Source organism: Candoia aspera, chromosome 3 (assembly GCF_035149785.1).
Source record: "Candoia aspera isolate rCanAsp1 chromosome 3, rCanAsp1.hap2, whole genome shotgun sequence".
Classification (NCBI taxonomy): domain Eukaryota; kingdom Metazoa; phylum Chordata; class Lepidosauria; order Squamata; family Boidae; genus Candoia; species Candoia aspera.
Window position 1 is genome coordinate 121,075,883 of NC_086155.1, and position 26,762 is coordinate 121,102,644.

Here is a 26,762-nt window from a genome sequence, read left to right on the forward strand (position 1 = left end):
ATTTAATTTAAGCATTAATATGGCTGGCCAACTCAGATGTGACTCTGGGAAGCATACAAAAGGCAAAAAGAAAGAAAAACTATGAACAAGCAATATGAAACAACATATCTCCTTCAGACTTACTTAAACAATAAAAGAATAAAATGGCAATCGGAACTGAAATCTCCAATAACTCATCAAATTGGGAACTCTGCTCATCTGACGTCAAAGCCTGGGGCAATCGCGATGCACTGCTGTCCTCTAGCAATTGATGGGAGTTTGGACTATTTCATCCATCTGCACTGCCTTAGCCACTAATTTTTACAGCCACTGGAGGCTCTCAAGAAAACACACATATAACCAGCACCTGTTACACTAGCAAGGAAAGCACAGATACTATATTTCAAGATGTCTTTTTCAGTTAGTGCCTGGGGCAGATGGCAACTATTGCAGGAGTATTTAAACAGAACAGGCTTCTCTTGTACGGTTTCCAACGAAGCACCACTTGGGATGATCCATGGTCAAAGTGGGCAGCTAACAACTCCCAGAAACAGCACACTATATGTGTTGTTATCTGCATGGTGTGCTGCAACTTCCATTTCCACTTTCAGAAAATGCTGCACCTACCATTCCACTATGCACCAGCCTAAAAAGCAAGCTAACCCAATTAGATACTACCTGTTGGTACCTGACCCATGAAGGCACTGGAGCATTAGGGAGCCAGTTCTGCACTGGCTCACTATCCCAAAGGCAGCTAATAATTTAGCTAATTTGCCTCTATGGTAAGAAAATAATGTACATTTTTAAATGATGCATGCTTGCAATCTCAACAGGCTGGCTGGGGCATCCATTGCAAAGCCAGAGAAGTCGCCATACTGAGCACATTCCAGAGAATCAGGGAAGGAGTGGGAGGAACACAGCACTGGAGAGAGGAAGCAACTTCACACAGGGTGGTGCTTCTGCCATGACAGCAATTCTGCAGAACTCTGAAGACAGGAATAAACACAAGGAAAGCTCGTTTTATATATAAATAATCACATGAGTTAGATCAGTGTTTTTCAAACTTGGCAACTTTAAGATGTGTGGACTTCAACTCCCAGAATTCCCCAGCCAGCATGCTGGTTGGGGAATTCTGGGAGTTGAAGTCCACACAACTTAAAGTTGCCAAGTTTGAAAAACACTGGGACTATAGGAAGCCAGGCTTCTCAAGCCATGCTAAAGCAGACTTTAGCAACTATAGCTGAAGTTATAGAGAAAGGTTTTGCTAAAGGATACATTCTAGTATATGTTTGGATTATAAATCACATTGTCCTGCATCCCAGTTTATCTAGACTAGTCTTAAAGTGGAACTTAGGCCAGACCAGCTACAGAAGTAGACTATGTTGATTTTACTGAAAATTAGAGTGAACAGGTCACCTAGAAAGCTAGGAGTGAGAGACAGCAACAAATACGAAAAATAATGTAACAAGGTCATGAATTATAAATAAATGGAGAGCACAGGACTGAGCATGAAATTACAATTTTATACTCAGGCAACATTATGCAGGGCATGAAAGATATTGTGCAATCTGTGAGGCATGGGCTCCTGGGAAGTCTTATTTGAAGCAAGAAATTCATCCATGGCCTTGTTTTGTTTTCCACTAAATCTGGTTTCTGTGATATTGTTGCCCATAAGTTTATTGTTGTCCATAAACTTAAGCATAAGCATTATCTGTGTGGTCTTAGTCATATAATGTTGTAATTTAGGTAACTGTGTGTGGATTTTGTTTCATAAAATAAGAATTGTTTTATTTGGGTTTGGGATTTTACTGTTTTATGCAAAGGGCAGGCAGGGCACATAGTTTTGAGTTCAACAGTAGGATAGTAATTTGGAGGGCTGTTCTAAAAAGAAGAAATTAGACTCTTCTTTTTGCGAATTCCTTTCTTGCAGTGACCAGCAGGATCCTGGAAAGTATTTCAATCAATCAATTGCTATGCCTTAGTTTGATCAATCCTCACTGTTTATCATAACACATGCTGAATCTTCTGGAAAAAAAAAACAAATTCGCTAATTAAAATGTGCCTATTTTGAATGAGGATCTACATAAAATCACCATCTCTAAGGCAGGAAAAACTTAATTTTTCTCATCTTATTTGAAAATAATTACTTTGGTACAATAGATCTTCAAAGTAATCTGGGGCTTTTTGCAGCAACCCAGAGAACTGCTGGCAGTTCATCAGTCTGGCTAACTGAAGGGAAGCTAAGAGATCAAAACAGAAATCCATCTAGTCAAACATTTTGTTCCTAACAGTAGTCAATTAGATGCCTTTGGAACTTCAAAAGGATCAAAAGCCAACCATCCCCCTATATTGCTGTGTTTTCCTATCACGCACTGCTCAAATGCACGCTGACCTTAAGGTAGGCAGATAATTGAACTAGCTTAGCCACTAGCCAGCATCCAGAACGATTTCTGAAAGAAGCCCTAAGAAAATGCTAACAACACAAGATGCATAAGCATGAATAGCTCAGCACCCATGGAACTTTTTTTTAAATGCAACTTCAGGAGGCAGGGATTTATAGCAAAGAAACGGGGTGGGGGCGTGAAAACGTCAGGTTAAACAGAGATGGTGTCTATTTCAAAAGAAAAACAATTTCTTTAGTTTTTCATCAGTAATGTGCAAGGAGGAAACTGCTGGAAGGGAAAGGGTAAACCAAAATTTCCCAACTCTAGTTTCTTACCTTAAACACTTAAAGATCTTTCTTTTTTTTACCTATCTAAAATCAGTACTGGGGGTGTAGTACACTGTACATCTGAAGGTCACAACTACCGGCCATCACCACAGTCTCTGATTGTGAAAACCAGGGGTAACTTGTGCTTTATCCGGAGAACTAATTTCTCTTGCTGGCACTGAATCTGCTGCTCAACCAGTTTCATTGAGCGGTTTCCCAGTTCCAGCATTAATCGAAAGGGAATACTTCCTCTTCCCTGAAGGAGCTTACGTTGCAAGGCAAGGAACTGTATGTTCTTTTGAACTTTCTTAATTAAAGCCATTAAAAAAACCTTAAAACTTAAGAAAACAAGTAGCTTTCCAGAGGCAGCTTTTCCTTCCCTACTCTCTGCACCCCCCCACCCCCTTACTGCATGTAGCAGCTCCCTGCCTTTTCTTATTATCTGTCTCACTTTCTTCCTGTTCGTCAGTCTTGCTCTCTCTTCTGGTCTGATGCATTGCCATTATTACTTGCTCAACTGTCTCCCACGTGTAACCCTTCAAGAGCATTAGCTAAGTGGCATATTCTCATTGACTGGCACTGACTTTACATCCTGGAATGGAGGGGGGAACCCTATAGTGAAATTGATCACTGACACAACCGACAGTGGAAAAGCCGAAGCAATCAACTCAGACAGAAGAAGATAAACCTGCAGGTGGGCAAGCTGGCATGTATAAAGCTGCTTCTACAGCTTAATGTGCCTTTTCCTGCGCCAGGGAGGCTATGAGTACTGCTTTCTCTGACAATGAATTTGTGGTACTCTATGGACTCTCATTATGCAGATGTTTCACCTAAGAGATGGAAAAGTACAAACACTGAGGTAGGCATCCAATCTTACATTTGACATAAACTCTTTAGGGGGTCACTGACACTTCTTTCACAACCTCTATGTAGTAGCTAAGACAACTGTCTCATCTTACTGGCTTATTGCAAAGGTGATAACATGTGGAAATGCTCAGACATATTAATCAAATGTTACATATTATTATTGCATACTTTGGAATTAAGAAGAATAGAAAATGCTTGGTTAATCTTGTCTCCTTCAATAAGTTGCCCAAGCAGAGAGCAGTCAGAGATCTGGGAAATTTACAGCAGGCAAAGACCCAAGGAAGGCTCTCCGATGTCACCTGATCCCCGAGTCCAGATTTCTGGGTTGAATAAACAAGGTCCAAAGTCAACTACTGGCAGGGTCATCTTCAAACTTTAAGTACCCTTTCAATGTACAGTACCACATAAATAGACAAATCAACAGATTTACATTCAAATGAGTAAAAATGTCAGAATATGAATGGAAGTCAAAGGGAAGAGCCAATTTTGTTCAAGCCTTGTAAAAACTCTCTTGCTCTCTCTTGCTAGCTATTAAAAGAACTGCTTATTAATCATTCTTGACACCCATTTCTCTCAGCAGAATTAGTATAAAATTAAAATGTTGCCAACTATCTCTGTTACATATTCTAGAACAAGGGATGTTCTGACTGAAACAGGAAAAAGCTTTTTACCACGAGTAGTTAACCTGATTCCCTCCCATTTCTCTAACACATAATCATTTCAGATCAGGGTGAATAGAGAAATAAAGAGAATAGCAGCTTTGAACAATAGCGATCAGTCTTTAAAGAGAATATTAAAATGGTAATTGGAACTCACAATATACATTCTACAGTATTCCAAATGCTCATGAGTACTAAATTATCACTTCTGCATACATGGGAGGGATGTGTAATTAAAAGAGTTATTCCTCTATAGTATCTAAATAAAGACTATGTAGTTAGGAGGCCTGAGCCCATCGGTAGATGTCTCAAACCTCCCTTCCTACAGATCCTCTGAGTCTTTGCATCCTTTTCCTACATTCTGCCCTAATGTAGCAGCTTGGTAGTTTCTGTTGCCACCACCTATCTTCCAAGGGGGTTCCTTACTGGGCATCTGCTCCTGCAAACCTCCAGTGCATGAGAAAGACAGAACCCCCACACTTTGCTGACTTTTTGGTGAATAAAAAAGTAATAATGAAATAACTGCTGCGCTTGCTATAGTGCCATTTCCTGGGTGCACAACACTGAAATATGTGACTAGCATCATCAGCCCTTCTTCCGCTCCCTCTACACACACCCCAGTCTTGGAAAATAAAACAATTTCACAAGAGATAAAATAAGATTTTATTTTAAAAATGAAAAGAGAAGTATATAAAATCATTCTGAACTTTAAAATCATAAAATTGTAATTTTGCAGTGCTGCAAGATCCAGGATATAGAGCTGCCCAATGTACAGTAAGCAGCAGCTGGCAAGTTGGTTAAGCTTCAAGTACAAAAAAACCATAAGATGGCACTGATATGTTACAACTCCCCTAGGCAGCAATTTTAACAGAGCAGAAAGAATTTCTCAGGGAAAAAGAAAAACTCAAAATATTTGGAAAAGAGGAATATCTTCATGTACAATCTAATATATGTATAAAAGACTCAGGTTTATACGATCACTGAGCTTGTTCAGAGTTATAAATAATACTGGACTTAAGGATATACAGAAACAACAGCCTAAAACCTAACACAACATCTGCCTAACCCATTGACCTATTTCTTAGAGATGATCTGAATCCCAAAGCAAAGTCCTTTCTGCTTCTTTTCCCTGGACCTGCCCTGTCTAGTAACTGAGGGTAATTCCAACTATCAGATATCAGAACTGTTGGGGAGATGTTATACTTAACTCCTTCCTCAATCTCAGGCACAGCAACTTCTTTCTCTGTTTCTCCAGACTTCTGCCTCTGTTTTTAAAAGAATAAAGCTTTTTCCTACCCAGGAGAGGGAAGGGCTGGGGCCTCCCCCTTTGCTCTATGGGAGGGAAGTCATGCCTCTCCCCAGGATTCTGTTTGAGATGAAAGAATGTGCATTCCATGTACTCCTTGTATAAGAAGCCACTGGATATTCTTGTGAATACAGGCTGACATCACAACAGTCAGTAATATGTATTATTTCTAATAGATGCAGATGGTATTAGTTAAACTAGAATATTTTATCTGGATGACTCAGAATTTATTCTGATCAACAAATTAGTGATTAAAAACCATAACAAGCAGCTGCTTCCTAAAGCCTTTCTTTTGGCTTATTTCATGACACACCAGACATTGGAATGAAATCTAGTCCTGCTTCAGGTAACCCATAGAAACCAAGAGAACTTAAGTTATTGAGTTTGAAGTAAATATGACTAGATTGAACTTTTAGTACCTATGGTATTATTACCTTAATTGGGTTATCTTTTTCTTGGACTTTCTTTACATGTGGAAATGGGGTTATAGCTCAAGAGGAAAATTTCAAGAGACAGAGATTAATTTAGAGATAGAGATCCAGGCTACCAATCCCAGCCATTGGAAGCAGCGTTTCCCCAGAATTGTCTCTCAAGACACTCAAGGAGAAGCAGAGCTAGTTCTTTGGGAAATGTTCCTTCAAAGCCTTGACAGCAGCTTGAATGGAATTTTCTTTCGTGGGGTTCCCTGACTCTTTCAATATGGAAAAAGTCTACATGGAAAAAGACTGTCCTGCTTTTCTTAAAGAGAGGGCTAGAGGACCCAATCTATCTGGAGTATTCCCCCAACGCCCTGGCATTAGAAGAATGATAATGCAGGATAAGCTAATGTGACTATTTTTCGTCAAGATAGATAGATAAATAGATAAATAGATATAATTATCTATCTATAATTATTATCAGCTTCAGTCAATTACTCAACTACAGCATGGAGGCCTCCACTGAAGATTATGAACCACAATCTGCAATGCTAGTCCAGTGCAGGTTGAGAAATATTCATTCATTCATTCATTCATTCCAGAGATCTGTTTTCTCAGAGGATAAATTAATGTGATTATTTTTGGGGAAGGAAGGAAGGAAGGAAGGAAGGAAGGAAGGAAGGAAGGAAGGAAGGAAGGAAGGAAGGAAGGAAGGAAGGAAGGAAGGAAGTAAGTTATCAGCCTCCATCGATCTACTACAGGATGAAAGCCTCTGTTCTGAGAAACACCACAGATTCCTTGTAGTCCAAAGTGATCAGTGAGTTGTACCTGCATGGATACATGAAATAATAGGTACAAAAACATTTGCTGATTTGTAAATGTACAATGAATGCTTACAGACAGAAATCAAACAACTTGAATCATTAGGTGCTAAGCAGTTGCTATATATATGAAGTGCCTAAAAATTCAATTGAACTGCGGGATAACAATTTTGATCAACAGGGAAGGTAGGTTAGGTAGGTAGGTATGTATTTTAGCTTCTCCCTACATTAACTTCACCCAACCGGATGGCAGCTTCTATCTAACTTTGGCTCATCTCAAGAAGCTAAAAAGGGTCAGACCTGCTTACCCTCTGCATGAAAGACTAGCAGAAAATCCCAGAGCTATAGGCTAGACTAGGAAATAAAAAAAAAACATCCCAGAAAAAGTCAGGAGCAAACTGTTTCTGAACTGTTGCCAAGAAATCTACATGGACATGGACATGAAATCACCAGAAGCTGAGCTCACCTTAAAGACTTGACTTTACATTATCATCTGGGCTTGGGATTAACAATTTTCTCTTGGAAATGTTAATATTTCTTCATTGAATTTTGAGACCGCCTAACTCCAAAAGATTCTGAATGGCTTACAATACAGTACTGTATTTAAAAATACCTAATTTAAAGTAATATGACTGCCTGGACAAAACTACATAAACAACATCCAAACCATTCAACAGGGGCTCCACAAACTGCCTAACCCCAAGCCTGTGAACAGACTCAGGTCTTAAGAGACTTCTGGAACACTTGAAGATTGGGAGCCATACCTCCAGAAGGATTTTGCAAGAGACCTGACAAAGAAGGCACACCTCGGTATCATGAGATAACATTTATTTGAAGGGTCCCAGGGTGCATCTCTTCAGCCTAAACATACCAGACAGACAGAAATAAATGGAAACAGCCAGTCTGTCAAATAACCTGGCTCCATGCCATGAAGGGCTTTATAGGTGATGACCAGCACCTTGAATAACATCCAGAAGGTAGCCAATGCAGGTTGCAAAGCTGTTATTGTACATAAACATAATGAGGAGTACTGTTACTGCCTGCATTTTGGCCAGCTATATTTACCACATGATCTTCAAAGGCAGCCTCATGTAGGGTGTATTTCAGCAGTCCAACTGTGAGATGACTAGAGCATGAATGACTGTCAACAAGGTCTCCTGGTCAAGAGAAGGGCACATCTGGTACACACGGTGAACCTGTGCAAAGGCCCACAGCTGTCACGGCTCTTTGAGGACCCCCAAGTTGTGCAGTACTCTTGAATGAGGAAATGAAACCCGACCCAAGATCAGAGGTGAAAAGTCCCAGAAACAGGGAACCCAGACAGCCACAGCCACTCAGTCTTGTCAGGATTGAGCTAAAGTCTATTCCTCCCTATCCAGACTTGAACAGTAGACACTGGATGAGTACAGTGACAACTTTTCCTGTGCTGCCCTGGTTGAGATATACAATGTAAAAACTGACAGATGACCCCACCCAGCTATTTAATGCAGATGTTAAACAGAAGGGGTGAAAGTGATGAGCCCTAGGGCAGCCTGCAAATGAGGGGACACAGGCATGACCTCTCCCTTCCTGTCAACACCAACTGGGACTGACCATTGAAGGAGGAGGTAAACCACTGCAGCACAGTGCCCCCACTCCCAAACCCAACAGCCAGTCCAGAAGGATTCTGTGGGTAATAATATCAAAAGCTACTGAGAGATCAAGAAGCACAAGGATGGATGCACCACCACCACCCCAGCTCCACCAATGGTCAGCAACATGAGCAACCATGCTATCTCCATACTGTACCCTGGCCTGAATAATCTTGCAAGTCCCTGTGCAACTGCTATACAACCACTTTGTTGACAACTTTCCTCACCAAACCTAGGTTGGAAACTGGACAATAGTTGTCCAGAATGGAGAGGTCCATTGATGGCTTTTTGAGAAGAGGGCACACCACCGCCCTCTTTCAAGGCTGGGGGACCAACCCCTCATTCAAAGAGGCCAATACCTGATCCACCCAAAGGTCACCTCTCATGCTGCCTTAACACAGTAGGGTCCTAGATCTAACAGGTGTCTGAACTTACAGTTCCAAGAATCTTGCCTACTTCATTAGGTGGCACATAGTCAAACTCAGTCTAGATAACACCACTAGACTGAGCCACAGGTAACCCATTTGGTCCTATCCACAGAGTCTCACTGCAAATGAATCTGAGCCACTTTATCTGCCAGATAGCATGAATACTCCTCATAGCAGCCCTATAGATGCTTCTGGGGCACATCTCTCTCCAGCAGGGAATGAGTCACCCTAAGCTGCAAGATAGCTATCAGTAGACACAATAAGGGCAGAGAAATACTGGTGTTTCACCACCCTTATCACCAGGATATATGCCCAAATATGTGCTCTTTGTCTTGTTTGGTTTGGGTCACTCTTTTTCTTCCTCCAATGGTGTTCTAGGTGTCCCTTCTGGTGCTTCATCTCCAAGAACTCCTCAGAAAGCCAAGACTGGCACACAGAGAGAGGCCATATAGGAGCAATCCAGTACAAAGCCATGGTCACCTGCTATTCCAGGCTGAACCAAATCCTCAGCCAAACTGCCCACCAGATCCTCAGGGAAACCCCAAGCTCCATCTGTAATCTAACAGGGTCCATCAGTCACCTCGGATGAGCTGATTAAATAGGCCCCATCTCAAGGGTGGGTGGCACTAGTGAGCCAGAGGGCAATCAGATGGCAATATCCTCCAAAAACAGATCATGTCAGAACTGCTCTTGCGATGAAAACCAGATCTAATGTGCAACACCCAGTATGCATCAGGCCCTCAGTTACTTGGGACAGGCCCATTATGTCTGATTTCACACATAGCACTAAGCCATAAGCCATGGTTTATAAACAATAGCCACCCATAACCTGATTCATTTAGTTTAGTGTCTTGTATCATCCCTCACTTTCTTTTATTTTGAAATACATATTAATTGTAATTTAAGTTTTATCAATTGCTGATATACATTCCTATATATTTATCTGTGAGTTCCACACATAAAACCAGTAGGCATGATGAATGGATTTTACTGTATCTGGTGAAAGCAATGGGTAATTAATTCTCCACCCAAGCAATTTTTTATAACATTTTATTATGTCAAACTGAATATTCATCAATAAGAATACTGCTTTTATTTTTCTTGCATAAAGCTCAACTGTTCAAATAATTTTAAGCTAACAACTAAAGTCGTTCTAGCTCAGGCCTGCACAACTTAGGGGAATGGGCCACATTGATAAATTAAAAATCATTGTGGGCTGCAAAGGAATGCTTGGCCTGCCAATGTGCTGTTTGGCAGCAGGTGGAGCCGCATGTGGCCCTTGGGCCACAGGTTATGTGGCCTATTCTACCTGTTATTCTTGGAGAATTAAAGATGAACTGCGGTGCATGTACCCCAATCCAGTAATTTTTACTCTAGCAGGCATCAGATTTTGCAGATTTTGTAGCCAGGCTAACTCCCAAATATGTGCAATATTATTTTTATTTATATATTCATCCTGCTTGACGTCATGGAGACATCTACATAGTTTTAAAATTCCCAGTCTAGGTCATAGTCCTGGTATTTCTGGTGATTTCCCATTTAAGTACTAAGTAGATCCAGCCCTGTTTACCTTTTCAAGACTCACCAGTGCCAGCCAGGTACCATCACCTAATTGAGCAATTCATATAAAAGATCCTCTTTCATATTTTCATAGGATGATTCCATTATCAAAGTTAGAATTAATTCATAAATCCATGCTTGTCCCATGATGACCACAGCTACTGAATAGTATTCTGCATGTGGGAATGATTTTGGATACAAGATGTTGCCACTTCATGTCTCAGATTGTTTTTTCAATGCATCCCATTAGCCACAAAATACAAACTGTATGTGTGAACTAGTTTTTTTTTTAAATCCATTCAATCATGTCCAATTCTCAGAGACTGCCTGGAGGAGTCCCTGCAGTTTTCTGGGCATGGTTTTTCAGAAGTGGTTTGCCATTGCCTCCTTCCTAGGGCTGAGAGAGAGTGCCTGGCCCAAGGTCACCCAGCTGGCTTTGTGCCTAAGGCAGGACTAGAACTCTGTGTCTCCTGGTTTCTAGCCTGGTGCCTTAACCACTACACCAAACTGGCTTTCATGAACTGGTTCTTAGTTGTCTTCAAAGTCATTTGGGCCTCTCTTTTTACATTCTTTCCTTCAGTAAATGCTGACTTCCAATCTTCCCAGAAATGCTGACAGGAATCCAGAACAAAGAGATAGATGATGTTACTGTACAGCAACATCTCTAGCACTTAATTAGGCACAGTAAATTCTTTCTGTTTGCACATTTAAGAGTTTTTGTTTGCACTGTACCCGTAAAGCCAACTCCTGTTTATGCTTTAAAAAGGTCAGCTTGGAGTTGCTTGGTTATGGACAACTGGGACTCTCCAAAGATTAGACAAGAGTCATGGAGATGTGGGAGCAAGTCTATGCTGGCCAGGCCAAGGTGAGGAAAGTGACACAGTTTGTAGGGACACTAAATACCTCTTTATAATAAGATGTAATTCTTTTGTACCTAAAAGATGCAGTGAGAACTTTAAAAAAAATCCTTCAACTGTGGCACTCTGAATATTTTCCTGCTCTTCTCCAATATTCAGAAATTTCAGCTAGTGCCAAATGCTATAACCTTACCAGTGACTGGGGACAGTTATAGGGAATGTGTGATTTCCTTATTGTAACACCTCTCCAATATTCTGTACTTGGACAAGATACTGGAGTGCAGCTCCATTTAAGTTGAGGGGATATCAATATTTCTTTCCCCTTATCTTGGGTCTCATTAAGAGCCAGAGTCTGCCCTGGCCACCTTGATGAATAATCTATGCTAGAATCAGATTAAAGGAAATGTGTTCCTATTAGTTTTGCGGGAACCCTTGTTGACTTTCCATTACCATATTATGCTTTGAAATTACCTGGCTAGAATTGGATTTGAAGGCAATAGTTTATTGCCATTGTGCTCAGAAAGTCCTATTTAGTGCTGCAGCTGCTGAACAGTGGCATCCCCAGGGAATCAGCAACATGTATGACAGAGTGACTGAAGCACTGCCTCCTTTTAGCATGTGTTGCATGTGTTGCATTCATTGCATCAAGTCAAAAGGGGTGGCGCTTTGATTGCCCTGGTTGCACCTGCCATTTCAATTCTGTTGACCTCCCCCTAGACACCCATGCTACCGAACTATAATGTCTGCCCCCTATGCAATTAACATATATCTGAAACATTAGTGGAGGTTGCCCATAACTCTGAATTAGGAGGTCATCACCCAATTTTATATTTCCATTCCATTAACCTCCGCAAAATTGGCATCTGAAGTCAGCATCGACTGAATGAGGATACAATCTAGAGTTTAATCGAGACACAAGACAAAGCGCTTCTGGTCATCTGAAGGCAGATCAAGAAAAGGGTTCCTTCAACCTATGCTGAATGAGACTCAAGTCTGTAGTTTGTGTGTCCTCCTAGATTCAGCCTTGAACTTTTGTCCTTTTTTCAACAGTGGCCAGGAGAGCACACCTATATCGGTTCCTGTTAAGGTCAGATCTGGCCACAATGGTAGATGGTTTAGTTGCATTCTGTTCACACTACTGCAATGCACTCAGTCCAGGACTCCATTACAAAGAATTCAGAAATTTTAGCTAGTGCTGAATGTGTAGCCATACCACTGACTGGGGACAGTTATAGGAAATATGTGATTTCTTTATTATAACACCTTCACTGGCTCATCATCTTATTTTTTTTTGGCATGATGCAAAACACTGGTCATTATTTAATCAGTGTACATTATTCATGTGCTAGATGCTATATCACAAACATTTTTTAAAGAAGTATTAAATAAACAAACAAACAAACTGTTTGAAACTAAGCTGAAAATATCAAATCTCCCATTGAGTTCTTCTCTCAGTTCCAGCATCATTAGAGAAACTTGTAGGAATGTGAGAGAGGACCTTTTCAACGGCTGGCTCTGGACTTAGGAATTCTCTAACAAGAGAGGTGATGCTAGTCCCTCTCTAAAATACTTCTGCCTTCAGTGAAGTACCATCTGATCCAAGCAGACATTTGATCTGTACGCTGTTTGAATTTAATGGATGGTTTTTCTCTACATATTGAGGTGCTTTTCTGTATGCTTTTAACTGGGTTTTTATTATACCTGTTTATGTTGACCTATTACTACCCTTTATATGCCAAGGGTTATTTCAATTTTTATCTTCCTTGTGCCTACACGGTGCACAGCCAAAAGCATTTTAAGGAAGTAGCCCAACCTTTCCTAACCTCCCATTGGTCTCCAGATGTGTTGCCACTGAAACTCCCACAGCAGCCAGCTGAGCATGGCCTCTCCAAGTTGTGTAAAACTGTTTTGTCCATTTATTTGGGACTGATTATTCCCTGACAATAAAAGTCCTCAGAGAACAATCAGTCTAAAAGACCATCCTAAACTTTGCGATTTCTCTCACATGGGACTTCTCTGGTATGCCTACCTATCCATAAAGAAAGGCCCCAAATCAGCTCATCAGCAAAGAAGGAGCATATAGCAAAAGACCAAAGCCTGCGACTTGGTCTACCAAACAAAAGCAAAGAATCAACCCAGTGAGACCAATTCTCAGGGGCTCATTTAACAGCTCAGTTGCCAGTGCCTTTCTACTGTTCTAGGATTAAAGACTGGGGCACCCAATGGTGGAAGATGTGTCCCAAAAGGGATGCTTGGGAGTGGGGAGGGCTTGCCTCATGCCTCTCTATTTCTATAAGCTTTTACATGCTTTGTTCATTTTTAAAATATTTTCCCCTAAAAGGCTTGATTTTAAACCTAATTTTATCTTAGTTTGTATTGATTTTATGCTAGTATTTTTTATTTCAGTGCTAATTTTGTTAAATTTGAAGTTGTTATGAATTTGAGTTTGTATTATACTGAAGCCTATATAATTATTCCAAAGACTTTGTTGACAAATGGTATTAATGTGTTGTAGAATGCTAGAATGGCAACATTCAGAATCTCTCCTAAGAATATTTCAGTTGCCCAAAATATTCTGTTGCTTATTTCAGAGAAAAAATATGTCTTCAATAGGACTCCACAATAATCACAAAATATCAAAAGCTCTTATTCTATACACTTAAGTTCTGCTCAGGACCATGGTTTTCTCTTACATTTCAGTTTGTAAGACTGTATAATTTATGCTCTTTTGAATAAAGCATTATCTTCCTACGCTGAATGTTTTTTTCAGGTTGCACAGAAACTGAACATTTTGCATATCCTGGCCTGTTCTTTCTATACTTGTATAGGTTAACTGCCTAATTCAGAACAACACTTTACACATCTGATTTTAAAAAAAAACTGCAGTCAAGCTATGCTAGAAAAAAAAGTTAAGGTATAATAATGCTTTTTGTTTCTCTACTGAAAGAAAAATGAAAGATGACTATCCAACTGGAATCTTTGGTAATATATTTCCTTATGAAGTACACTGCTGAGGTTTAAGAAGGCAAAAAAGTGAAGTGAGGTAGAACAAGATGTAGTAGTAGAGACCCATCAGAATCAAGGAAACATAATCATTGGTCTATTCTAAATATGAGTAAGGCTGGAACCTACCCAATGTGTCCAGCTTGAATTCCCATGAACTCTCATCCATTAAACAAATGATGTCATTCATTCATATAGCAAAAATGAAGCAATAAATAATAGTTTATTAAACTTGTATGCCACCCGACTCTCAATCAACAAAGAAATTACAATAAAATCAATAAAAGATAAAGATAAAAGATTGCAAGTGCGATGAAGTGAGGGGTCCCACTCTCCCTTGCCAAAGGCCTGGGTGAACAGCCAGGTCTTCATGGCTCTTCTGAATAACTGTCCTAACAATCAGAAATCACGCTGAGACGAGGAGTAGGTCTCTAGTGTTTATTACTGCTACATAAAACAGAATCCTAACAAACTGAAGAAGCGTGGGAAAACCCAGACAGATAAACCCCAAAAGTTAAGGCAGTCTGATCTGTGTCTCTTTGAATGGCTGCTTAATTCCTCAGTACTACGCATGCGTTTTCCCCCCTGGATAGAGGCCCCCTCCTGCTCGCCATCAGTACTCATGACAATAACAGCAGAATGGGGCCATCCAGATCTTGGGGGGAACCTCGTTCCAGAGGGCAGGTGCTGCTACAGAGACATAGTGGATAATTGGATATAGTGTTAAAATAGGGGCTAAATCCATCTAATACGCATGCAAGCAGATGGCCAAGCATCTACAGGAAGCAATTTGTGGGACTGTGCCTGTCTGCAGACTGCCAACGCACTGCCCACTCCCTGGGAATAATGCTTTATCTCTCTTTCTTATACATATACACAAACCACTTCATAATGCCAGCATTTGACTAGGTATTTAAACGAATTTAAGATTAAAAGCTTATTATTAAATGAAGCATGTTAAATTCACATGACAAAAATGCAAGGTGTATGACATTCAGCTTTAATGGAATACTGTATATTATTTTATGTACAAAAATCTATATACATCTTTATTAACATTTATAGAAATAACCTCCAATAGATCATTTGACAAAATTAATTTTAAGACATTTATATACCACTTCTCATATTTAAAAAATCTTAAAATGTTTAACAGTTAAATTGTAAAGAAGGAATGCTTCTTGGTAACCAAATATATGCCAGTCATTTTAGAAAATACTCAAAAATTTTTAAAAGGTAGTAAAATATTAAAGTATTAATATATTCCTTTTATCTTCTTAGATACATAATACCACATATGGTTTCTGTCTATTACTTATTTGATAGTCAGTGATACATAGGAATTGACTAAGAAATATAGTAAACATAGCATCATGTTGGCTATATGTGCACTCTGACATTTGCACAGACTCACTGCTTGTCTTGGTCTCATAATGTCACTTCCTATTTATAAAATAAATAATGTTTGAATCCAAACTGAACTACATAAAGACAACAATTATGCAAACACTACTCAGGTTGGTGCACATGGTTAGAATATATGGAAATACCAAGTTCAAACTTCTCCTCAGCCTTGGAAAATTCTCTGTCATGTATCTCCTTTTCTCTGTCCCTCTTAATCTAACTCCCTCCTTTGAGCTGCATGATTTACGTCAATCTGAATTGAGATAAAAGTTGAATAAAAGTTGGATATTCACTAAATTGTAAATAATAGGACTAGCAAGCCAAAACTAGGAATTTAACACCCCTCCCCATGGTTTTAACAATAGTGTTAACATGTATTTAAATCTCTTCTTTTGGAAACAAATCCTCCATCTACTCAGCTCTCTAGGTTAGTTAAATGTCATTAAGTCAGATTCAACTCTTGGTGACATTATGACAAGTGCTTACCATTCTGACTTTCTTTAATAATAGCTCTTCCAAGAACATTTTTGTAATTTTTTTCATCTCATCCATCCATCTTATCTATTATCTTTCCCTTCTACTTACTTTAACCTTGCCAAGCTTAGTCATTTTTTCTAGTTCATCATTTATTAACATCACTTGTCCAAATTATGTGAGTTTCTGCTTAGTGATCATCATCTCAAGGTCACAGTCAGACTTTTATGTGGGCTAGGCCTGATTCATTGATTCTTCTTGCAGTCCATGGTACTCTTAGTAACCATCTTCAAAACCGTAACTGGAAAGCATCTACCTTTCTCACATTGTCAGTTCACAGCTGTACATAACCACTCTTTTAGCCTGTAATCCTTCATGGTCTTGTTTGTCATTGCTTCCTCCCTCTTCTTTATTTCTCCAGAACAATACATCTTATCTATTCTTGTTCCCAAGAAAACAAAATGATGTAACACCCTCACTCTTTCACAATCAACTGTAACTTCAATAAGTATGCAAATTATCATTGTCTCCCTAATATTTATCATTAGCCCATGTTTTCATTTTCTAGTTTTACTTTCTTCTTCTTCTTCTTCTTCTTCATCACTGTAATAATAACTTCTAAGTCTTCTTTACTTTCACACTACAAACCAGTGTTGTCTGCATATCTCATATAATTAGTGTTTACTTCAGCTGTCATCTCTTCCAATCTTGCCAGTCTTGAAAGGTATTAATTTTATAAGTTAAATGAATGTAAGAAAAATATACATCAGTGTCTTGTCCCCTTCCTTATTTTGAACTACTGTTTCTCCAAATTCAGCTTTACAATAGTAGCTTTTCATTCACTGTAAAGATTTTTCCAAAGAATAATCAAGCATTCTAATATATCCATTAGCCTTAATATGTTCTGAATTCTGGCACTATCTACCGAGTTAAAAACTCTGCTGTAATCAACAAAGCAAAGGCAAACCTCCGTTTTGTATTCCCTTGCTATTTCCCATTCTCCATCTTGTGTCAGCTATCTGATGTTATGTCCCTCTAACTTTTCTGAAAACTGACTATTCACCTGACATTCCTCTTTTCGCATGCTGTATGGCTTTATTCTTTTTTCTGAGATCTTAAGCAAGGTACTGCTGCAATTGAGCATTCACTTGCTTCTCCCCTTTTAATATAGTTACATGTATACCCGTCTTCTTTGATCTCTAGACCACAGAGTCTTGTTCCATATTTGTTGAAAAAGAGCTGTTAGCAGTTGAACAACTGTTAGCAGTTGAACAGTTGAAAACTCCTGCAGTTTTAAAACAATCCAAGGGGTATTCCATGTTCACTTAGAAGTAGCAGCAGATAACAATGGGCTAGAGCAACAAACTAGATCCCCAAATATAGGCTATTAAACTGTATTCCTACCTAAACGTAGAGTTAAAATATATAATAACCCTCTTTGTATCCAACTAATATTATATTGTCAAGTTTCCAAGATACCATTTGAACACAGGGTCTATTGTTTATTTACTAAGGTGTACCATAAATCTATAGTTAATAAGACTTTGCTATGTAGAAACATCCATTTTATGTATTATATTGTACTGCAGTGAAGAACTGATTAAAGTCATTTGGACTCAGCTGAGTTAGACACAGCACAAGGTATTTTCATGCCATACTTATCAACACAGCAGCAAGATCTTTCCAACCCTGACTTACAAATTCTAGTAAACCCTAGTTTACTACTACAGATTTGGGTTTGGATTTGGATATGGATGTTTGGGATATGAATTTGGATATTTCAGCAGCTATAATTATAAATGTCTTCACTGAAAAAGATCAAACATAATCTTTCTAACTTTAACTACTGAAGAATTCCTTGTGGGATTTCCATTCAGTCCAAGTCACAGCTGCAAATGTTTTTACTCTCCAGAATCAGGTAGAAGTTCTATAGATTCCAAGAGTGTCATCAATTGCTGTCTACCATTTCAGATTGTGCAATGCAAAACACTTTCAGTACATATTGAATACCTGTACTGAATATCACTGAGGAGCTATTATCTTATCTAAAGAAATGCAGGAGGTAGTGCTAACCATACGCCAATTTACTAATATCAGTGAAAAAGATTTTACTTGAAACTGACTTTAGTATTATTTCAAATCAGCTTTCCAATTTAGAGAATTTTTCATGCTATTTCTGTTATTCCTTCTTAGAATAAACTGTAGGTAGCTAATGTTTCTATTTTCAAGGGCCTGGAAATTCCACAGGCTGCTAAAATTGTCCAAATGTCAAGGAATGGGACAATTGACAAGACAGGTGGCAGAAAAAGCAGGGCATATCCCCCTTTCCCTTACTTTCCCCTTCCCCTTCACTTTTCACCCCTTACTTGGGTTCCCCAAGCAAGTATTTACTGCATCTCTAGGCAAAGTACTGGAGGAAGGCACTGTTGAAAAAAGCAGTCATCAGGGAACAATTAAGCATCCTCATTCATCCTTCTACAAATGGTCCCTCTAAAAAAGGTCTCCTTCTCTTGTTACTTACAGGAAGAACTATGTGAAAGAGTCCATGATTCTACAACATCTGTCTGGAGCTGAACATCTCATTCATCCCTTTAAATCCAAAGTGAAAATAAAAAACCAATTGCAATTTCATCTGAACTTCTATAAATACTAAGACGGCTAAGACCTTGAAAAGGCTGGAGGCAGCCAAGTAGCACATTCTACAGTGGTTACTTGTGGCTACTTGTCCATCGAAATGATTGAAGGTATTTTTCAATTATTGGCATCATCTGTCAGAAAAGCTCATGATTCCCTTATTTCTCATCTTCTGTAACATTTAATTATTCTATGACCTACTTCATTACTTTTATTTCCCATATGCCATTATTGATACATTGTTATAGAATGGTTTTTTGTTGTTGTTCCTCTTCATTGCACTTGGAGGGAAAAGTATTCGAAGAGTTGAAATAGATTTTATGATTATTTCATACTGGAATATTTATCAACTGCAAGACAAATGTTTTACAAGCAAAGAATGTACTTTGTTGTTCTACATGTAGGCAAGTTCCTTAAAATTGCTCATCAGATCAGGCAGAGAACTATTCGCACAATGGGCGGCCCATATGGGGTAAAGAATACAGATTAATGAATAGTTTAGAAATATTTGATGTTGCAGCAAGGTTATAGATAAGCAGAGGTGGAAATGATCAGCCCTTTGAATGGGAAACTACCAGAAGACCCAGGAAAAAATAAAAGACAGAGAGCAAAAGGATTTTAAGAAAATATGTAGAAAGGCCATAGCTGGTAGGTACAGATTTTGCATGTTGGAAAGTATGCCCATTTATGTGATTACCAGGATAGTACCAGAAGAGTAGACCATTCTGGGCTTAATGGTCCCTAATCTGTCTCCAAAGATGGCAGATAAAATGAAATACTTCCTTTTACCAAATATAGTCAAGCTATGACATTGGCTATGGCAAGATACAGTGGAGGCTAACAACTTGGACAACTTTAAAAGTGATTAGGCAAATAGATAGAAGGTTGGGTATCAGTCATTGCTAGATATGATAGTTATATACAGTATACTGGCAGTACATTTCTCAGTATTAGCTTTTGGGGTACATAAGCAGGAAGGGGATTTTGCCCTCCCATCCTCTCCTTCCCCAAAGCACTGCTCTTACTGATTTTGATCTGATCCAGCAAGCCTTCCTTACGTTCTTTTGTTCAAACATGCCACCACCAACAGCAACAACAACAATAATGTTGTTGCTATAATATACTAATTTTTTTTTAATTTTCCCAAGTAAACCCACTACTTGACAATCTGAACTAAATTTAGCAATCAGCAAAAAGTACATACATTTTAAGATGATCATGACTACTTTTATTTATTGTTTCTATTAGGCATAGGGAGGATTAAGAAATTATACAGCCCACTGAATCACCTTCCCTCTGAACCCTGGAAAAAACAACTGAGACTGCAACTTGGTAATCACTTCTGGACAACAATACCCAATGAAAACAACAATGCTAAATGTACATATACAGGATTGCCTGTAACTCATTTGGATAAGCTTTAAAGGATGAGGTCACCCACCAGGTTTAATAAAAAACAAACAAAACACTTGATGTTATGCCTGAACCAGATCTGGGATTTCTAATTTTCTGAGATCTCATAGCTGACTTTCCTCCTCCTGCATGCAGCATTGATGGTTGCTCTCACTGGGTGCTCTACGCAATCACCAAATACCCTCACTTCAATTCTAGCATTGCTTGAAAAGGAGCTGCCTGACTGAGAGATACGAAGTGTCATGAAGCTACATCATCACTGTCATCCTACTTCTTTTAAAAACTTCTTTTTGAAAAGCAGGACTGTTCCAAATCAAAGAGAAGGTCACACTGCCCCCTCCCCCAATTCATACCTCCTCCCTCTTAAGAACACTATAGCATCCAAAGGAAGTATAGCCTGGCCCCAGCCAGGCCCTATAGGAGAAGGAGCTATAGGGTCTGCTCCATCTCTCAATAGTCCTATAACTGCAGTTCAGAAGTTCAGCCTTTGAGGAAACCATGTTTCCTCAAAGCCTGCAACTGGCAAGGGAAATTACCTTCTCTTGCTGCTGCTAGCAGTTTTATCAGCAGAAGGGAAGCATTTCTTTAAATTAATATAATTTCAGTGTACCACTGCTCTCCACTGTCTTTGAAACTGCATCATACCTACTGACCAATCACTTAAATATGTTATCCTCTTGCTTTCAGAAAACAAAAGGGTTTGTTCTGACAAAGAAAAATGCAAGGAGCATTGTACTGGGAACTCTGTCCCCATCAGGCTGCCACTTACTTTTGTTTAGTGTCCTATCCCTAAGTTTTTAACATGAGTAATGGGGAAAACCCACATTCTGCATTTCACAGAGAATAAACACTAATGAAAACCTGTCAACTCTACATGACTTTTATCTTCAGTGGGAGAAGAAATCTGTATAAATGATACAGAAGAAAACTATATAACTGCTACAGGAATAGCCAAAACAAAACTATCTGCACCAATGGATGGAGTTAACTTTGAAATTAGATTTACTAACAGCTCAAATTTTAGGCAAGGCAGAGACACTCCTGATGTGTGACTAAGCAACAATCTGAAATTATTAGCTTCAATCCTAAAGTAGGTTAACAAGATTCACAGAAGGAAAATAACCCATCTCCTTCTTGCTCCCTCCAGCAATGTTGGTTGTGAGGCAGAAGATGGCTGGGGACTGAGGAAGATGGGGAATTTTGCTTCTTAACTTCCATAAGATATTTTATCATCTAAGCCTAATTCAACCAAACTACCTAGGAAAACAGTTTGAAACTATCAAACTTAACATTTGAAAGGGTTTTTTCATTAATATCTTAATTAATGTGTTACTATTATGCCTTATCACCCTATGAAGATGTCTGAATAATAGAACGACATGATACAGTGAGGAATCCACTAGAATTGCTCATGCCAGGACAAGAGATTCTCATGGAAGAAGAAGGTTAGCATGGATTATGCAAATATAATCCTGGTGCTGTCTTGTAATTCTGTCATTTAGATACTACCAATACAATGAGAGACCAAGTCACAAGGAAGGGGAGAGTGTATACTGTATAAGGAATAATGGATTATTCGGATGACTGGAAAGAAAAGAGAAAGAATTCTAGGTGCAGTCATATGGCGTCCGTATGACTTGTTATCAGATATCTGCATAAGCAAAACATAAAGAAAATGGGACACATGGCTCCCTAAAACAGGGTTCCTCAACCTTGGCAACTCTAAACCGTGCGGACTTCAACTCCCAGTAAAGCTGGTTGGGGAATTTTGGGAGTTGAAGTCTGCACAGCTTAGAGTTGCCAAGGTTGAGGAACCCTGCCCTAAAAGGTAATTTGTCATCACTGGACACAGAAACTGCATAGTGAAAAAGACAGGACCTAAACTTTGAGAAGAGTATCAGCCACAGCATCCTAGTATACACCAGATAAATTAATTAGATTTGAAAGTCTGTGTTGCATCCAAATTAAGCAGCTCTGAGCATAAAGGAGACCCGTGGGAGATATTTCCATACTAAGTATTATAATTTGCAGAATATGTTCTCCAACTGTACAAATAAACCAAAAACTTTGCAGTCTTGTCTTTTATGTTATCCTTGTTCAATTTGTTTTCTCATTCTTTAAGCTGAATGCATGAGATTTCACTTCCCTTTAAAACAATACTGCTATATTTATTATAGAGAAACATCAGTTTGTACTTAGCTCTGAAAATCTGTTTGCCAGCTTTTAAAAATGAATCTCATTGACTTTCCCATGCAGCATGCAGGATCTATATGCCTGTTAGATGAACTGGCACTTGGTAATAGCAAATTAACCTACTAATCTTTCTTTGTACAAAACACGATCAGTCATTATGTGGATGCAAAAGAAATCCAAGTCAAGCATGCAAGAGCAACATTTTGCTCAAATACACCATCAACATGTCTATAATCATAGTATGAGAAACTCAACAAGCAAGGATCAAGAGAACAAACAAAGGTAAAATTTACATTGTGGAATGACTTTTGAAGGTTTGCTTCTGTGAGAAATTACTAACCACTATTGTCAGAGTCATCTAAAACAAAGACCACAAAGGCATAGTACAGCATAAATATTTTTAGAGTTAAAAATCCAGTATAATAGTACTTCCAGTTATAACCCTATGCCTGACTACATGGAAGTAAGCCACTTACTAGAACCCTAGAAGTATGCTGAATGCTACCAGGCTTGTAACCATTCCAATTGCTCCCTCCCTACTCACTAATTTCTTCTGACTGTAATTTAAGTCTGGAAAAAAAGCCAGATTCAGAAAAGTGCGAGTGTGCATAGAACTTTGGAGGAAATCTGCAGGAAAGGAAGAGTTCAACATTCTGTTCCTTCCTTTCACTGGCCTTCCTCATTATGTTTCAATATTCTAAGAGACAGACCATTGTTACAAATAACAGATTGTTTAGGGCCTTAATTGCCAACTCCATCAATAGTCAACTCGTCCCAATCCTATACAGTATATGTTTACTTTAAGATTAGTCCTGCTACTTCCCACATAATTTACTCTTTAGCAAGTATCAAAAGGGCTGCAATCTTAGATTGCAATCCTATACAAACTTACTTTTTAAAAAAGCTGCATTGGAACTTATTTCTGAATAGGCAGGGAATTGTGCTGTTGGTAACTTACACTACCAAAAGGGAGCATTATATGAAGTGCTCAAAGCTGTTTAAAAAGTGGCAGCTGTCTTCATCTCTCAGAGAAGACAATGAGATTGGAGGACACCATGTACCACTTCTGAATCTCTCATGAATCTGGCACTAGCAGTTGCATGTAATTTCTACTGGCAATCCTTTCAGAGCAATCATCCATGCTTTTCAAATGGGGGTGTGTGTGCACAAAAATGACAGTTTGAATGCTTCAAGGAAGGTAAAATACCTAGTCAAAAGTAACAACTAACTAGAAATATGCTTAAGAAAAATATTATTTTTAGAAACTCAATCCCAGTTGTAAGCTTAATTTCCCAGATCTTTCCATTTACGTTCCTACTAATCTGGAAAAATAACTTTTTAAAAATAAATGTGAACTAAAAGAACACCATTTATTTCTGCAAAGTATTGAAAAATAGAATAAAGTATCATTTACTCTGATCACAAAACATTTCACAAAATGCCTTTCTTGATAATAGAGGCTGATCTTAGGGTTTCTATTACATTTATTAATGCAGCAAACCTGACAAGAAACAGGCCAATTACCTAAACAGGTTACAGAAATAACATTTCTGCATTTGCAGTTTCACAGGCAATTTTTTTAAGAAACAAAGGTGAGAAAAGAGTGGGGAACTAAAGGTGGTGGGTATGCATGCAACAGCTGTGGTGATGGGCCTGATAATACATTCAGCAGAGAGAAACAAAAGAGATGCCACCTCCTGTTTGCTTTTTTCTTTTGCTGCCTTTTGATGAGAAATTATTTTCACTTCTTGTGCCACAACTAAAAGAAAAACACATTTTGAAATCAGAGCTGCACTGTCTTTGTTCCAGCAGCAGGAAATGAACTCACATCACCTGGCCAGTGGTTCCAGGTGCATGAACTGTTGACACTTCACTGCCCACACAAGGTCAATGTTCACATTCCCTGATTTACCTCCCCATTTTCATGGCCTCAAGTCATACACAAGGGAACACGGGGCTCTGAAATGTTTGCATGTAAAAGGAACAGAGGGAAAGAAGATGGAGTGTGTGTTGAGAGGCTGTCTTTGTACAGGAAAGAGATGGATGGTGATGGAAAATGTGTGATATTATAGGCTGCTTTGGACCCAGTGTTCAGTTTCTATAAGAAAAAGTGAACACATTTGAACTAAAAAAGAAGAAAATCTTCTTGAACCCAGGCTTGTGGAGAAGGTTTGAGTGCCACTAAACTCAGTGGGACTTCTGAGTAAGCAAATTTAAGAAGGTGTTGCTAGTGGAAAGGACTGTACACACATACTTGAAAGTAAGCTCAATTTTGCTTACTTTGGGATATACACACATAGTATTGGGCTATGAAGTAGTGAAAAACATTTCAAAGATTAACGGCAATCTATGCATATCTACTCAGAAAGAACGGCTTATTGAGTAAACAGCTTGTTCTTAGGTAAGTAAGTATAGAATTGCATCTGAAGGCGCTCTGTTACTGTGAAAATCATATGCTATAGCTCAGGGCTGAACCTTAGGTCCAAATGCAGACTGGCTAAAATTAAGCTCTTGACTGCATCCATCCATGTTCATTTGCACAAGCTGATGGTGGCCTTGGGCAAGCTGATTCCTGGAGAGTTGGTACTACGCTGCAATCTGCTCCTCTTCTTTAGGATTGTGTGGAGAGACACAGAACCGGATCTATAAAATGAAACCAGCGGGAAGGAGGCAGAGCCGGTGCGGAGGTTGTGTTCATGGCAAGAGAGTCAGGAATCGTCCCCCAGCGCTTGAAATCCTGTGTATACTCATGTGGGGAAAAGTGCCTCCGAATTGCAGCGGATCTTGCCCTTCGGAACTGGAACGTGGCGCGGGGAATTCGCGGGAGGGAGGAGAGAAGGAAGACAGGAACGTGGCGTGATGGTTTTCAAAAGTGTGACTGACAGCAAGACAAAGATGGGGCTGGCTAGTGACGGAGCTATTAAGTATGGAAGGGAAGGGGCGGATGGACGAGAACGAGGGAGGAATGAGCCCATGTGGTGTGCTGAGATGGGCGTCTGTGGCGGAAAAAAACCCAGCGGATAAGGGCGCGAAAGACGGGGCCGGCAACGAGGAAGGATGCTCGGCGTGGGCAGCAGGAGCGCGTGTGGGCCGTCCAACCCTCCACTCCCCGCCCAGCGCCCAGCCCGCTGGTCCTGCAGCTTACCTGAGCAGTTGCTGCCCGCCTTCCCTTTGCCGGCGCAATCAGTGGCGGGCGCGGCGGGGGAGAGAGGGTTGGACGTCCGGACGGGAACAAGGGCGCAGAGAGCCACCCCCAGCACCAGGAACACAGCGCTGTTGCAGCCGGGCGAGGTCCGGGGCCGGGCGGTGGCCGCCATGGCGAGGACTTGCAAAAGGGGGCTGCAGGCCCTTCTGGGTCTCAATGGGCGCCGCCGGGAGGAGCGCACCGGCCTTGCTTCCAGCCAGCGCTCCGCATCCCGGGCCACCTCGCTCTTTTCCGAATTCGCTTCTGGCGTTCTTTTTTCCGGGACTCCGGCAGGGAGCGCCTTGCCTCCCAGCGCCCCTTTGTGCGCTGCTCCTGCTCCTGCTGTTGTCGTCGATGCTGCTGCTGCTGCTGCTGCCGCCGCCGCCGCCGCCGCTCGGGCTACAACAAAGGGAAGGGAGGGGGAGATGGAGTCAATAGGAGGGGGAGAAGATGGGAGTGGGGTCCACGTGATGCCGATGCCGCCAGCCTCCTCCCCCGGGACCGGGACAGAAGGGGGGTCCGACTCCGGGTCGCCACGCCCCCTCTTTCCCGACTGCCACCACTTGTCCGTGCGCGGCGGCGGTGGCGGCACATTCAGCAGCGCCTGGGCACCTCGTTCAGCCGCGCGCCGGTCCTGGGATTGTTTCGCAAAGAAAGAGGACCGAGGACAAACATTCGGGGCCGCTCTTTCCCGCACGTGAAGCCTACCTGAAGGGGGGCTTCTCTGCTCCCTCGAAATCTTCTCCCTCCCCTAAACCGCAAGAGAGAGCAAGATTTGGACCGTTTTAACACTTCCAGAGGAGGGAACTTAGGAGGAAATAAAAAACGCATTGACTAGTCACAGTTTTGTCTCAGGAGTAAGCTTCTGTTAACTCCTTGGAACTAGGAAAGCCCCGTGAATTGATCAAGCAGGCATAGAACTGAATTGTGTGATGGCAAACTGTAAACCCCAGTGAGTTCTATAGTTGGGTTGCTTTCCCAAAAAGCACGTTCAGGATTAGGCAGTACCTCACATTGGGGGGGGGGGGCTTTCCTCACTGCTGAGGTAGTGCTATCCACCAGGCCTTGGGTTGCCAGAACACAATAATGACAAGAAATGTGCTGTTCCCATTGCTGATTCCTTTCCTGCCTCTTTTGCTTCTGTTCTCAATCACTGCCAGTCACTCAAGGCAATGGGTGTAGAAGCGTAACAGATTGTGGCTGCCCATGGACAGTGTTGGAAT

The 26,762-nt window shown here is 40.3% G+C and overlaps 1 protein-coding gene across 1 annotated transcript in view; it reads right to left on the bottom strand.

Moving 5' to 3' along the window:
• Positions 1–25,877, bottom strand: part of TMEFF1 (transmembrane protein with EGF like and two follistatin like domains 1) — a 94,902-nt gene extending 69,025 nt beyond the window's left edge. Inside the window, exon 1 of the mRNA XM_063298734.1 lies at positions 25,501–25,877. Within this exon, the coding sequence (XP_063154804.1) occupies positions 25,501–25,672 (172 nt within the window). The 5' untranslated portion in view covers positions 25,673–25,877. The remainder of the gene's footprint in view (positions 1–25,500) is intronic.
• Between the last annotated feature and the right edge of the window lie 885 nt (positions 25,878–26,762).